At 43.1% G+C, this 14,102-nt stretch overlaps 1 protein-coding gene across 8 annotated transcripts in view; it reads left to right on the top strand.

Annotated features, from left to right (window-relative positions):
• Positions 1-10,494, top strand: part of PRPSAP2 (phosphoribosyl pyrophosphate synthetase associated protein 2) — a 71,264-nt gene extending 60,770 nt beyond the window's left edge. For 5 of the 8 annotated variants that reach the window (XM_045824456.1, XM_045824452.1, XM_045824453.1 and 2 more), the window contains 2 exons: positions 1,813-1,959; positions 5,848-6,345. In XM_045824456.1, coding sequence (XP_045680412.1) covers positions 1,813-1,959; positions 5,848-6,048 — 348 coding nt within the window. In that variant the 3' untranslated portion in view covers positions 6,049-6,345. Of the gene's footprint in view, positions 1-1,812; positions 1,960-5,662; positions 6,346-9,078; positions 9,229-10,131 lie in introns of those variants that run through there. The other 3 variants (XM_045824455.1, XM_045824460.1, XM_045824454.1) reach the window with 2 other exon arrangements.
• Positions 10,495-14,102: the final 3,608 nt, after the last annotated feature.

Here is a 14,102-nt window from a genome sequence, read left to right as displayed (position 1 = left end):
TGATTTTCTGTAATTTCTGGGGTTTTTTTGTTTGTAATGTACAAGGAGGCACAGTGTGTCTACCTATGCCTCCATCTTAGCCAGCTGCATTTTTTGATAATAGTAATATTAGTACATATTTGAAAGAGTTTTATATACATACATACACACAGGGTATGGCAAAAGTAGGTTTACAGTTGTTTGTATGAAAAATAATGTAATAATAAGTAATAATACAAGGATAAACTCTGTTTCATATACTCACAACTGTAAACCTACTTTTGTTCCACACTGTATGTAAAATAACATGAGTATTTATTCAACCCTAGACAATATTTGATGCTCTAAGGGGCTTGAAGTAACTGGTAGCCTAGGTGTCAAAGGAAAGACTCAAGTGTTTTTCCTCCTGTGCACCCCCTTCACTACTCACATGATGCACTTCACTTCTGGTCACCAAATGTGTGGGGGGTTTCTCTCCATACCAAGCAGTTCTCTGCAGCGCTAGCTGGGTGTCCTGTATTTTAACTCAGACACTGTCTACCTGGAGAAAGTGTCAGATCCCACAGGGTGAGGGCTCAGTCCCACGAGACTGCTCCCACCGCACTTCAGATGCTGTTCACAAGTAATAGGTTACCCACAACTTTAGTCCGACTTGCCTACAAATCAGAGGTTCCCATGACCCCGTCCTCGGTTGGATTACTTTACTAGAGCGGCTCACAGAACTCAGAGAAACGCCTACTCATATTTACCAGTTTATTAGAGGTTGTGATAAAGGACACAGATGACCGGCCAGATGAAGAGGTGCAGGATGAGGTCTGGGAGAGTCCTGAGCACAGGAGCTTCTGTGCCTGTGGAGTTGGGGTGTGTCACCCTCTTGGTGTGTGGTTGTGTTCACTGACCCAGAAGCCCTGTGATCCCCTACTGGTGGGATTTCATGGAGCTTCCTCACATGGGCACGACTGACGATTAATCCATTTCCAGCCCCTCTCACTTCTGAGGAGATGTGGGGGTGGAGCTGAGAAACCCAAGCTTCTAATCAGAGCCTGGCCTCTCTGGTGACCAGCCCCACCCAGGAGTCACCCAGGATCTCATTAGAACAAAAGACCTTTCTATCACCTGGGAAATTACATAGGTTTTAGAATCCTGTGTCTGGGATGAGGTCAAAGAAGGAATATTAGAACAAAAGATGCTGCTATTGCTCGTATCACTTAGCAGTATACCAGGATTTCAGCATCCTGTCCCAGGAACCAGGGGCAGATAGATATATAAGAGGGTATATTATATATTATATATATATTATTCATCCTCTTATTGCACATGGGGAATCTGTGTCTATAGACCAGAAACTACTGAACTGGGTTTATTATTAAAAGTAATAGTGTGTTTTTTTTTAAAAGTGTTTTTCCTATTATAAAAACATGTAAAAACCATGCTTCCCACATGCACAATGGAGAAAATTTGGAAAATAAGGAAATTAGTAAGAAAAGAGGAAAGAACCACCCAGAGTCAAAACATCTTCTAACAGTTTTATTATGTATTTAAAAAAAAAAAAAGCAAAAAACATTCTGCAAATGTATGTGGAGCATGTGCCTGATGAGGGCACAGTGCTGAACATAGGGCTGTAGAGCTGGAAACCATGTCAGCATTGCGTGCAGCAGAGACAAGACAGCCCCTGAGTGACAGGTGCAGGAGGCTCGCTATGGAAGGCCTGGTGGGAGAGCACGGGAGTGGTGGCATGGCCGTGCCATCTGCATGTGTCACAGTGGAAAGTTAGACCCTTTTCCTGGTTGCAAAAGTGTTCATGTGTATTTTGCTGCATCTGTAATTTGACAGGATGACATCATCGATGATGTTGACAGCTTTCTGGCTGCAGCAGAGACCCTGAAGGAAAGAGGTGCATACAAGATCTTTGTGATGGCGACTCACGGCTTGCTATCTTCAGATGCTCCCCGACTGATTGAGGAGTCTGCCATCGATGAGGTATCAGCCAACCTGTGGGTGGGCTGCCTTGCCCCTTTGGTACCTCCTGATCTGTAGTTGCACCTCATAGGTGGAGAAGGAGATATTTTATAGTTATAAGTGGGTTAAAAACTCAGGTTATACTGCATTTGCATTTCATGGACTATAAGACTGCCCATAGTAATAGTTAATGGGTCTGATAACCCTTGTAACTGGAGCATGTCGTCTGCGCTGGCACTGCCTGGCATTGCGCACACACCCTTCCTGAGCTCCTGCACAGCCCTGCAAGCCCATGTCAGTGCCTTGTTTATTTTTTTAAAAGATTTTACTTATTTATTTTTAGAGAAAGGGAAGAGAGGGAGAAAGAAAGGGAGAGAAACATTGAAGTGGGAGAGAAGCATTGATTAGTTGCTTCTTGCAAGCCCCAATCAGAGACCTGGCCATGAACCTAGGCATGTGCCCTGACTGGGAATTGAATGGGTGATCTTTTATTCTGTGGGACAGTGCCCAGCCCACTGAGCCACACTGGTCAGGGCTCAGCATCTCTTTTAGAGAGGCAAGAAATCGTGCACCAGAAAAGTTAAGCGACTTAAGGCCAGATAGCTAACTAGGCTGAACATTTGGATTCAGACCTTAGTTTGCCTGATGCCAAAGCCCCATCTCTCTCCCTAGTACAGCTGCCTGTGATATGAGATTGGGAGAGGGTGGCCAGGGGGCGATTTTCCTAAGGTGTCTGCAGCTCCCACTGTGGTTGAGGGGGGCTGTCCAGGTTTACTAGACCTCCCTTGTTCTAGAGACTAGCTAGGTAACAGGGGCTCGGCTGTATAAGTCATATTTTTATTATCCCGTAAACAGAAGTGCTGTCTTCTGTAGATTCCTGGGTATTGAATCTTTAGTTAGTTAAATTCTTTTTACTTTTCCAAGTCTCACATTTTTACTCTTCACATTATATCTCCATGAGTCTGGCCCTGTGTTTATTGTCTTGCATGGGGTCAGGATGCCTTAGTGCAGACCAGAGGCCATACTTCCATATCTCTGCTCAGTGCAGCCTCCTCTCTCAGCTGGACAAAATGGACTGAGAATCCAGAATGGCAGGACAGGCACTCCAGGAAGCAAAATGAACAACACAGAGTTCCTATGTTAAGTAAAGTGAGAAGACTTCAGGCCCAGGCTGCTGTCACCAGTCTGCCCACATGGCACCAGGAGGGTTCTCACAGTGCTGCGTGTGGGCCACTGAGAAACAGCAGAGCACAGGAGGGTGGAGAGGACATGGCTGGGACCAGACCTTTTTGAGCAGAGTGGACTTCGGAGGGAAGACATAGCCCAGCAGAGGCAGACGTGAGTCCAACAGCAGGTGCGCTTCAGTGGAGAGGCCGCCCTTGGAGTGGTCTTGGCATCCCTGAGAGCAGCCTGTCACTGATGTGCCTAACTGAAGTGGGGCGAGTAACTGATGGCCAAATCGGGTTCCTGCATTCACTCTGGTTAGGAAGCAAGGTTTTTCGTATAGATTTACACACAAAACATCGTTGCACAGTAGATTATAAAGTTTGGAACAATGTAAAAGTAATGCAGGGTGGACCAGTTAGGCAGCAGGAATTGAGGAGTGGAAGAGGGCTGATGCTCTTCTTCCAGAGCAGGAGCCACTAGATAGTGCTTGGTGGTGGAAAGTCATGATTTGAAGCGTTTTGTTTTTTTTCTTCCTTTTTAAAAATTGGAAGTAGTTCAGTGAAATGCCCAGAATAGGCATCTTTACAGAGAGGACATTAGTGGGTGCCAGGGTTTGGGGAAGGGTGAAACTAGGAGTGGCTAAAGCATAGAGGACTTCTCTTGGGGGAGATATTAAACACAACTCTGTCCCAAAATCTTTCAATGGGTATTTTGGGCTGCTCCCAGAATAAGGCATCCTGTTTTCAGTGTTTGAGAGAAAATTGATGGAAAAAGTAGGCAGTACTTGGTTTACATGCACAAAACAAAATTATTTGTCCACCTTTTTAAAAAAATGGGTGAATCGTATGATATGTAAAGTATAGCTCAGTAAATCTGTTATTTTAAAAAATATTTCCCAATGAGGGTGGTTATTTAGTGAGAAAGACTGAGCCCACAGGTCACCACGTGGTGCCCTCCAGGAGGCGCTGTGTGTGCAGCGCAGGCTCCGCCCTACCTGGTAGCTCTGTAGTTCATTCCAAGTGGATGGTGAAATAAATTCTGTTTGGTACCAGTGGGGAGGTATCTTTTTTCCTGGAGTGGGGAGGGTGGGAATTGTTCTCCTTTTTACAGGTAATGAGACTTAATACAACCTTTTATGTTTCCATTCTTGCCCAGTATCAGAAAGATCAAATGCCAAATGATGAGTCACAATAATTAGGTTAGGTTAGGTTTTCATGTTCCCAGTGCTGCTGGTTCTGAATAATTCCTGATCTTCTCTTTCTCTGTTTCAACAGTTGCCTTCTGCATGTACTTCTTTATTAGAAATTTCCTTGAGCTTTATTTTGGAATTAGGGAGTATGCATTATAATTAATAATAAAGATAATTCCCTTTTTTTTTTTTAAGAAGGCTGGGTATTTTAATTTTTTTCCATTTGTAGCTGTTGAAAAGTGCTTGTTTTCTCTTTTTTTCATTTTTAGTAAGTGTTAACTTTTAAAAATAACAGCCTTTTTAAAATAGAATTATCAGGAAGAGACTTTTTATTTTGTTTCTAATTTAGTGACTTTTGAGAGAGAGAAACATGGATTTGTTGTTCCATTTACCATACACACATTAGTTGATTCTTGCATGTGTCCTGACTGGGGATTGAACTCGCTACCTTGGTGCATTGGAATGACCAATTGAGTTACCCAGAAATAACAGCTTTATGGAGATATAATTCACATACTATACAATTCATTCATTTAAAGTACATAATTCAGTGATTTTTAGTACCTTCTCAGAATTGTGCAGCCATTACCACAATCAATTTTAGAACAGTTTTATCCCCCTAGAAAGAAACCTCACACCCATTAGCAGTCACATCCCATTTCTTCTCAATCCACTCAGCCCTAGGCAACCACTTAATCTACTTTCTGTCTGTACATTTACATTTTATGTGAATGGAGTTATGCAGTATTGTTCTTTTATGTCTGGCTTCTTTCACTTAGTATAACGTTTATCCATGTTGTAGCTAGCATGTGTGTCAGTACTTAATTTCTTTTTGTTGAATTGTGTGGAAAGAACACTTTTTTATCTCTTCATTCTTGGAAATTTGAGTTGTTTCTACTTTCTGACTGTTGTGAATAATGCTGTTACGAACGTTCTTGTACAAGCTTTTGTATGAACATATGTTTTCATTCACTGGGAGTGGACTTTCTGGGTCATACGGTAGCTATGTGTTTAAACTCTTAAGGAACCCCCAGACTGTTTTCCAACGCAGCTGAACCATTTTACATGCCTACCAGCAGCGTAGGAGGCTTCTGGTTTTTCTGTGTCCTTGTCAACACTTTTTATTATCTGTCCTTTTGCCTGTAGCTGTCCTGATGGGTATAGGTTTATCAAATGTTAGCCTAAGAAACAAAGGGTAGCATTCACATTGAGTGAAAACATTGCTGAAAGTTAGGTAGACCCACTGTCCTTCTCAGGTCACATTTGGAGAGGCCGCCCTTGGAGTTTTGATAATATATGAGATTTCAGACCACACCAGGAAGCCACTTGGTTTCATGACACTGTTGGTTTTTCTCTGTTAATTTGAAGGTGGTGGTTACCAATACAATTCCACATGAAATCCAAAAGCTCCAGTGCCCCAAAATTAAAACGGTGGATATCAGCATGATCCTTTCAGAAGCCATCCGTCGGATTCACAATGGGGAGTCCATGTCCTACCTTTTCAGAAACATAGGCTTAGATGACTGAAGAGCTCTTCTTTCTTGAACCCCCAGGGGCCAAACTGGAAACGTGACGAGGAAGACTGGGAGAGACCATGCCTGATTTCATATATTTCCCAGGGGCCATGTTTGTTTTGTTCCTTTCTTGGTAATTCCTATGAAGATAGACCACCTTTTTGTGTCAGTTGGGTGTTTGTGAGGTTTTTGAGCAATTTTTATAAAAGAAAAACTATGTTCTCCTCTTTAATAAAATAATTTAAGACCTTATTGTTTTTTAGTTTAACTCTCAAAATATAACTTGGAATGAGAATTTTTAGCTCACAAACAGCCTTTTTCCAAAATTGTTGGAGCTCAAGTGCTTAAAAAAATATAATAAAAGGAAATGGTCTACTGTATGATACCTGCGGTTGAAAAGCCAAAAAAAAAACTACAAAAACAAACTATACTGTTGAATCCAGGTAATGACATTTTTAGAAATGCTTTTATAGACAAGCATATGGAATATGTGACCATTATTTATTTTCTGCAACAAAAGAAGGAATGAAAACTTAACGTGTTTGTGTGTGGTTTTTTACACTTTGTGTTTTGTCAATTGTTTTATAACTAAAATAAAATGAAAGCCAAATACATGTGCTGTGGATGTTGAAATATTCATCACTGTAAGTTTTCTCTTCTGCAACTTTTCTGGGGATACAGGAGCCTCTTATGGACGTAATGTCCCCTGTTCTGCTTGTCCGGGACCCAGACGTTCCTAACTGTAGTCATTTGACTGTGGCAGGAGAGGAGCTCAGAGTCCCAGGCTGGGGGTGGGGGCGGGGTATGTGCTCTTGGGGATGAGATGTTGGAGGGCGGTTACTAAGGGCAAAGGGCAAATAGTGGTGATTCTTGTCAATGCCAAGCAGGTAAGTCTCATCAGTCTTAGAGTTTAGAACTCAAAACTTGTACCTTCGAGTTTGTCAGACTGGAATACGGGTGTCCTGTGAGTTACGCCAGCGTGTTCTCCCACTGAGGTCGTGTGGGCAGTCCCATCCAGTTCTTGAAGTAAAAAAAAATGAAGACTTTCTCACCAAGAGAAAATACTTCCAAAAAACCTTAAACCTTTGCTTTCTGCCTTTATGTGTTAGAAAATGGAATAAAATAGTTGACTTAGCACAAAGTGAAGGGTAGTCATTTACTGTTTGCCACACTGCAGTTTCTTGGCACTCCGCATAAAGCAGTGGGGCTGCTGGGAGCTTGCCCTGGAGCAGGCCCATGGCCCCGAGTGTGCAGGAGCACTGAGGGACCCACTACGGAAGTCCCGTGATGGTCCCCTGCTCATCCCGTCTGCGCTCATCCCACCCAGTGACGCGCAAACCCCACCATGTTCTGAGGAAACTGGTCTTCGGAGAAAGTGTCCTCACTACCTCCTCTGCAGTTCCCAATCCAGTTAATAGTAGAGCTATTCACTTTGAAAGTGGGTGCTTGCTTTTTGAGAACCTGTTCCTAGAAATGGAAAGGCAAGATCTTCACAGATGAGTTTAGGAAATGTTACGAGGACAGCTGCTTTGGCAGCTCTGGTTAGTACCAGGTTGTTGTCCTCTAACCAATGCCACATTTGGAAGAAGAGCTTTGGGTGTCTGGTGTCACCTCCCTGAGCCTGTTGGGACCTTCTGAAGTTAGTTCTCTGAAATGGGCTGAAGCAGCTTCATAGCAAATCACATCTTTAGACTCTGCTGTGTTGTCTCCTCTCATCTTTTGCCCCTTTTAGTAGCAATATAGCTGTTAAGCTCATTCAGCAGGAAATTTCCTATAGATGGCTGTGTCCCATGAGGTTTAACCTGCATGATTTTTTTTTGATGTGTCATGTTTCATGAAGAAAATCAGATTTATAGAAAAGTGAATGAAGAAATGGAATGTTTTCCTGTGGGTGATGAACTTGTAAAGCTGGCTAGGGCCCTTCAAATCCACAAGGACTTTGTGTGTGCTCAGAGCTGGCTGTTGTGGGGGATGTGAAGGTGAACACCTGAAAGAAGCCACCATCTGGTGCAGCTTGAGACCCAGGTACTTGGCAGGTCTTGGCACAGACTTAAGAGGCATGGAGAAGCAACAGCTGTTCCACATAAGGGTCAGGAAAGATAGGTGGAGAATAGGAACAGGGATAACAGGAACAACGGCTCAGAGGTGTGATGTCACATCATAGCCCATCGTGGCTGGAGCAGGAAAAATGGGTGCTCAGGTGGGGGCGGCAGAATAGAGGCCTTTCAGGGACAAGTGTAGGAGGTTGGGCTCTGTAGGTTACAGGGAGCACGGGGTTCTCAAGGGCAAAATCTGGCCACAAAGCACGGGAAAAGAAGTCTTCCACCTGAGCCCCTCAGCCACCGAGGTCCCCTCCCAGAGAAAACCGAGGTTACCAGATTTTTGTGTGTTGCAGGCTCCTGAGCCAGGGAAGTCCTCTACCCTCCAAACTACTGTCTCCACTTCCGGGCCAGAAATACAGGGACTTGAACTTAGATATTCTGTAACAGAAAAAAGGCTAATACTTTCTAATTTTGATTGATTGTGATATCATCACTCTGGACAAATGTGGGTTAGAACTATGCTGTTGGAATGAATACATGCATAATGAACACCAGTTCAGCCACTACTGTGTTCCAGAATGGTAGCCATTTGGTTCTCAGTTTCTTCTATCCAAGGCCCCACCACTGACTGAGACTGACCTAGGATTCAGACTGAAGTTTCCTGCTTCACAGCCCAGGGCTCTTTGCAATCATTTCAAGCATAGCCCCACTTGGAGAAAGCCCTAAGATTTCATCTCTCTGCACAACCAGGAAGTGAGGGCTAAGACAGAGATTTGACCTTCCTGGCTGAGTGTTGCAGACATGTCCCAAGGTACATACAGAGCTCTTGTAGACTAGGAGATTTTTTTTTTCTTTCAGGTTTCAGGCTTTTAAGGAAGTCTGTGATGACTCACTAGTTAACCACTCAGTTAACAGAGACTTCAGTTGCCACAAACAACCAAGACTACAGACTTTACAGAGTTAGTTCAGAAAAGCCACCACAGAAACAAACAACTAGCAAGCAGCAGTAAATCCTTGTGGTGGGGGAGCAGGGAGATTTTGACTTTCAGGCTTTCTGCATAATAACATGCAAATGTCCAGTTTTCAACAAAAATTCTGAGGCACGTAAAATAATAAGGTTGGGCCCAGTCAGACTGACTAGACAAAGACTTTTGACTATTTTAAATATAGTCAAAGACATAAAGCCATGAGAATTATGTCTCACTAAATAGAGGATGTATCAATACAGACAGAAATACTGAAGATGAACCAAACAGGAGGAAGCACCAGGAATCTCGTCTTCCCACCTATACACCCGCAGTGGCAAAATCTGTCCAATGCAACACTTGGAACTCTGGAGTCTCAGATGTGCGCAACCTCCAGGAGAAGTCTTGAATGGGTAAGTTGTGGTTAAATTTGGTCAATTTGCGCTCTCAGCTTAGTAGCAAATACTCCTCAGCCCAGCCCTGCAGCAGACAGCAGTGCAGGTGCTCCTGAAACAATCTGCACAAGACTGGAAGCCAGAGTTGGCCAGAAAGACTTGGTCTTCCAAATGGGGGGGATCTGTGCTGGTGGCCGCTTCTGACCACAGAGGTGCAGATAAAAGGGCTGTGCACTGGGAGAAGAAGCAAAGTTAGCCAAAGAAAAGAAAACAAAAATCGAAGCAGAAATCAATGAAATGGAAAACAAGAATTCAGTAGAGAAAATCAGTGAAACCAAAAACTGATTCTTTGAAAAAAAAAAAAAAAGGAATAAAATCAATAGGCCTCTGGCCAGGCCAATAAAAACAGGAAAGAGGACGTAAATGTCTAATACCAGAAACAAAAGAGGGAACATCACTATAGGTCCTATGGACATAAAAATGATAAAGGAATATTATAAACCTCTGTGTACCCAAATCTGATACCTAGATTAAAGGAACCAATTTTTTTTAAAAAGAAACTACAAAAGCTCACATAATAAATAATATGAATGGATCTATGCCTATTAAAAAACAATAACCTTTTAAAATAGAAAGCAACAGGATCAGATGGATGTTCTGGTGAATGCTACCAAACATATAAGGAGGAATTACCCTAGTTTTCTTCTTAATTACATTTTATTGATTATGCTATTACAGTTGTCCCAACTTTTCACCCTTTGCTCCCCTCAGCCCAGCACCCCCACTCCCTCGGGTAATCTTTATACCATTGTTCATGCCCACAGGTCACGGGTATAAGTTCTTTGGCTACTCCATTTCCTATACTGTACTCTACATTCCCATGGCTATTCTGTAACTATTTTAACTTCTACACCCCTGTAGGGAACCACTTCGCAAGGCATGGAAATGTAGCTCAGCACCCACATGAAAAACCAGTGGGGAGTGAGTCGGCACGTAGGACTACGCCCTCGAAGAAGTTCTCCCATGGGAAACCAGGCCTGCATTATACCTAGGCTGCTTTGTGACTTGCTCTTGCTAAATCTCCCTCACCCTGAGTTCAGGCAGCAAATGCTTGCTGCATATCTTTAAAGTAACTTCCTGAAGTCTGTGCTAATTCTCCCAAGGGCAGAGTATAACCAAACCTGTTACTCTTATCGTTCCCTTGCATTTGCAACATTTTTCCCTTGTTAATCTGTAAGAAGTAATCAGTAACATCCCTTCAGTTGCTATCTGTAAAAAGTAATTACCTAAAGCAAACCTAACTGTAATGAATGAAAACCTTCTTTGATATATGCTATTAGAAAGCCAATAAAAGCTTGTCAAGGCAAGGGTCGGTGCACTCTCCTCTTGAGAGTGGCCATGCTGTCCCTTTTCCTCCACAGGACTCCGTAGTCTGTATGAATTTGTCTTGTCTCATCCATAATGCTGCGGACACTGGGCCAGTGTCCGTGTCACATCCTCTCACTTCTTCACTCATTATCTCCCCTCCCCCTCCCATCAGGCAACAATCAAAATACTCTCTGTACCCATAGTTTCATCTCTGTTTTTATTTGCTTAGCTTGTTTTTTCGATTCAATTGTTGATAGATAATGTATTTATTGCCATTTTATTGTTCATATTTTCCATATTTTTCTTAAATAAGTCCCTTTAACATTTCATATAATGATGGTTTAGTAATGATGAATTCCAGCAGTTTCTTTCACTGACTCAATCCATGCTGGTTTTTGCAGCCAGAAGTTATGGAGACTTATCTTCCTGGCACTGGAACCCTGGCCTGTGGGGTCTGGTGTGGAACTGGAACTTCTCACTCCTGAGATATCCTTCCCCAATTTTTATCCACCACACGTGGATGTGGGACCAGCCTTTCCTCATCTCTGCCCTCCTACCTGTCTGGATGGATGTGGTTTCTTTTATTCCATAGCTGTCAGACTTCCACCCAACTTGATTTCTGATGGTTCTGAGTGATAGTTGTTGTGTGGTTTAGTTGTAATTTTGATGTAGTTGTGGAGGGGAGTGAGCTGTGTTTACCTATATCTTCATTTTGACCGGAAGTCCTACCCCAGTTTCCTAAAATCTCTTTCAGAGAATAGAAGCAGAGGGAATGTGGAGGATACCAGGCCAGCAGTATCCATTGTGGCTGCGGATGCTCGTCAAAACATGAGAAAAACATACACAGGGACAACTGAGTCCCATGGGGAAATAGGGACAAAATGGCCACTCTCTCTAGTGGGCAGTGCCCTGTTCTCTCACTGGAGCAGGCTTTTATTGGGTTCATTTACTCAGGAATTCAGGTAAAACTCATTAATCATTGCCAGGAAGTAAGGATCAAACAATAGATAACAAAGAACTCTGAGGGCCTATTTTGAGTCAGGGTCAGATAGCTAAAGAGCTGTAAAACTTTGAGGAACAAACTTACTTCTTGCTTGGACCCTTATCATTTAATTGAGAGCATTCTAAACAAAGCAGGTTTCACAGGATTTTACATATTCTTTCTTAGGCCTGATCACCCGGGGAATCTGCCCTTCCTTAGCACAGGGCTGCACCACTCATTGTTTCAGGCTTAGGTGGAGCAAGGAAAGTAAGGCAGCCAAGAGATTAGGAGATTTTCTCACAGACAATGAGGACTCAGGCTATGGTCAAAGCCGAGGAGCGAGAGTCCATCACCCCCTTTTGCTGTGCCCCTCAAAGTCCTTCCTTGGGGGCCTTCCACGTGATCGTGCCTGTCTTAGATTGTTCCCCCCTTGGGGAATCTTACCCATCATTGGCTAACTGACCAAGCATTGGGGCCCAGGCAGGGTGAAGTAAAAGGAGCAGAAGCAGCGCCCCTGCCAGGGAGATAAGCTTTTGTCTCCTTGGTGGCTTACGATCCAAGGTCGTTCCCTCAGCCTTAGCCTTGGCGGGGGTTACAGCTTCTGATACCAGACAGGGCGGTTCCCAACAAGGGAACACTTCCTAACCTATTCTGTGAAGCTGGCATTACCCTAATACCAAAACCAGACAAAGATATTACAAGAAAAGAAAACCAAAGACCAATATCGCTCATGAACATAGATGTAAAGTTCTTAACAAAATGTTAGCAAATTGAATGAAACAATGTATAAAAATAATTATATACTGTGAACAGGTGAGATTTATCTCAGGTATGCAAGGCTGTTTTAACATTCAAAAATCAATATAGCCCATTATATCAATAGGCTTTAAAAATGCATGATTAGATCTATAGATACAGAACAATCACCTGACAAATTCAACCTCCATTCATGATGAAAACTCAGAAAGCTGGGAATAGAGGAAGAACATCAACTTAATAAAGAATAAGTACAAACAACCTACAGTTAACAATATACTTAATGGTGAAAAACTTGAAGCCTTCCCACTAAGGTCAGGAAAAAGACAAGGATGACCCGCCCCTGTCATTACCACTTTTTAACATCATACTGGAAATCCTTGGTAATGCAGTAAGACAAGAAAATGTTATAAAAGGTATACAAATTAGGAGACTTCTGGCCAAGATGGAGGTGTAGGTAGACACACTGTGCCTCCTAGCACAAGCAAAAGAAGGACAACAACAAATTTAAAAAATAACAACCAGAACTGACAGAAAACCAAACTGTATGGAAATCCAGGAATAAGGGGTTAAAGAAGAAACATTCATCCAGACTAGTAGGAGGGTGGAGACGGCAGGACTCTTGGCAAGGTGGAAGCTAGAGGACCAGGGCAGGCAAGGCTATGGCTGGCAGACTGGGGAGTCCCAGATTCGCGTGCAGATAAACCAAGAGGAACAACTGGGGAGTGAGACAGACTATGCAACCCAGGGTTACAGTATGGGAAAATAAAGCCTCAAAGCCTCTAAGCCTCTGACTGAAAACACCTTTTGGGGTTGAGGCAGCAGTGGGAGAAACTCCCAGCCTCACAGGAGAGTTCGTTGGAGAGACCCACAGGGTCCAAGAATGTATACAAGCCCACCCACCCAGGAATCAGCCCCAGAAGGGCCCAATTTGATTGTGGGTAGCAGGGGAAGTGACTGAAAGCCAGCAGAGAGCGGAGCAAGTGGCATTGTTCCCCCTTGGACCCCTCCCCCACATATAGCAAACAACACAGGGAAGTGGCTTGCTCTGCCCTGGTGAACATCTAAGGCTCTGCCCCTTATTATGTGACAGGTGTGATGAGACCAAAAAACATGGCCCAAATGAAAGAACAGATCAAAGCTCCAGAAAAAATACAGCTCAGTGACAAATAGATAGCCAATCTATTGGATGCACAGTTCAAAACACTGGTAATCAGGATACTCACAGAAATGGTTGAGTATGGCTGCAAAATAAAGGGAAAAAAATGAAGGCTATACTGAGTGAAAAAAAGGAAAATGTACAGGGAACCAACAGTGACGGGAATGAAACTGGGACTCAAATCAACAGTGTGGACCAGAAAGAAGAAAGAAACATTCAACCAGAACAGAATGAAGAAACAGGAATTAAAAACAACAACAGCAACAACTGAGGAGAGGCTTAGGAATATCCAGGACATCTTTAAGTGTTCCAACATCCAAATCATAGGGGTACCAGAAGGAGCAGAGTAAGAGCAAGAAATGGAAAAGTTATTTGAACAAATAATGAAGGAGAACTTCCCCAATCTCGCAAAGGAAACAGACTTCAGGAAGTCCAGGAAGCTCAGAGTTCCAAAGAAGTTGGACCCAAGGAGGAACACCACCAAGGCACATCATTATTACATAAGCCAAGATGAAAGATAAGTAGAGAATCTTAAAAGCAGCATGGGAAAAGGAGACAGTAACCTACAAAGGAGTTCCCATAAGGCTATCAGCTGACTTCTCAAAAGAGACCTTGCAGGCAAGAAGG

The sequence above is a fragment of the Phyllostomus hastatus genome, unplaced genomic scaffold (assembly GCF_019186645.2).
Source record: "Phyllostomus hastatus isolate PE091 unplaced genomic scaffold, TTU_PhHast_1.1 phas_scaffold_55, whole genome shotgun sequence".
NCBI classification, from domain to species: domain Eukaryota; kingdom Metazoa; phylum Chordata; class Mammalia; order Chiroptera; family Phyllostomidae; genus Phyllostomus; species Phyllostomus hastatus.
Note: the sequence above shows the minus strand (reverse complement) of the source record. Positions and strands in the feature narration are given on the sequence as shown.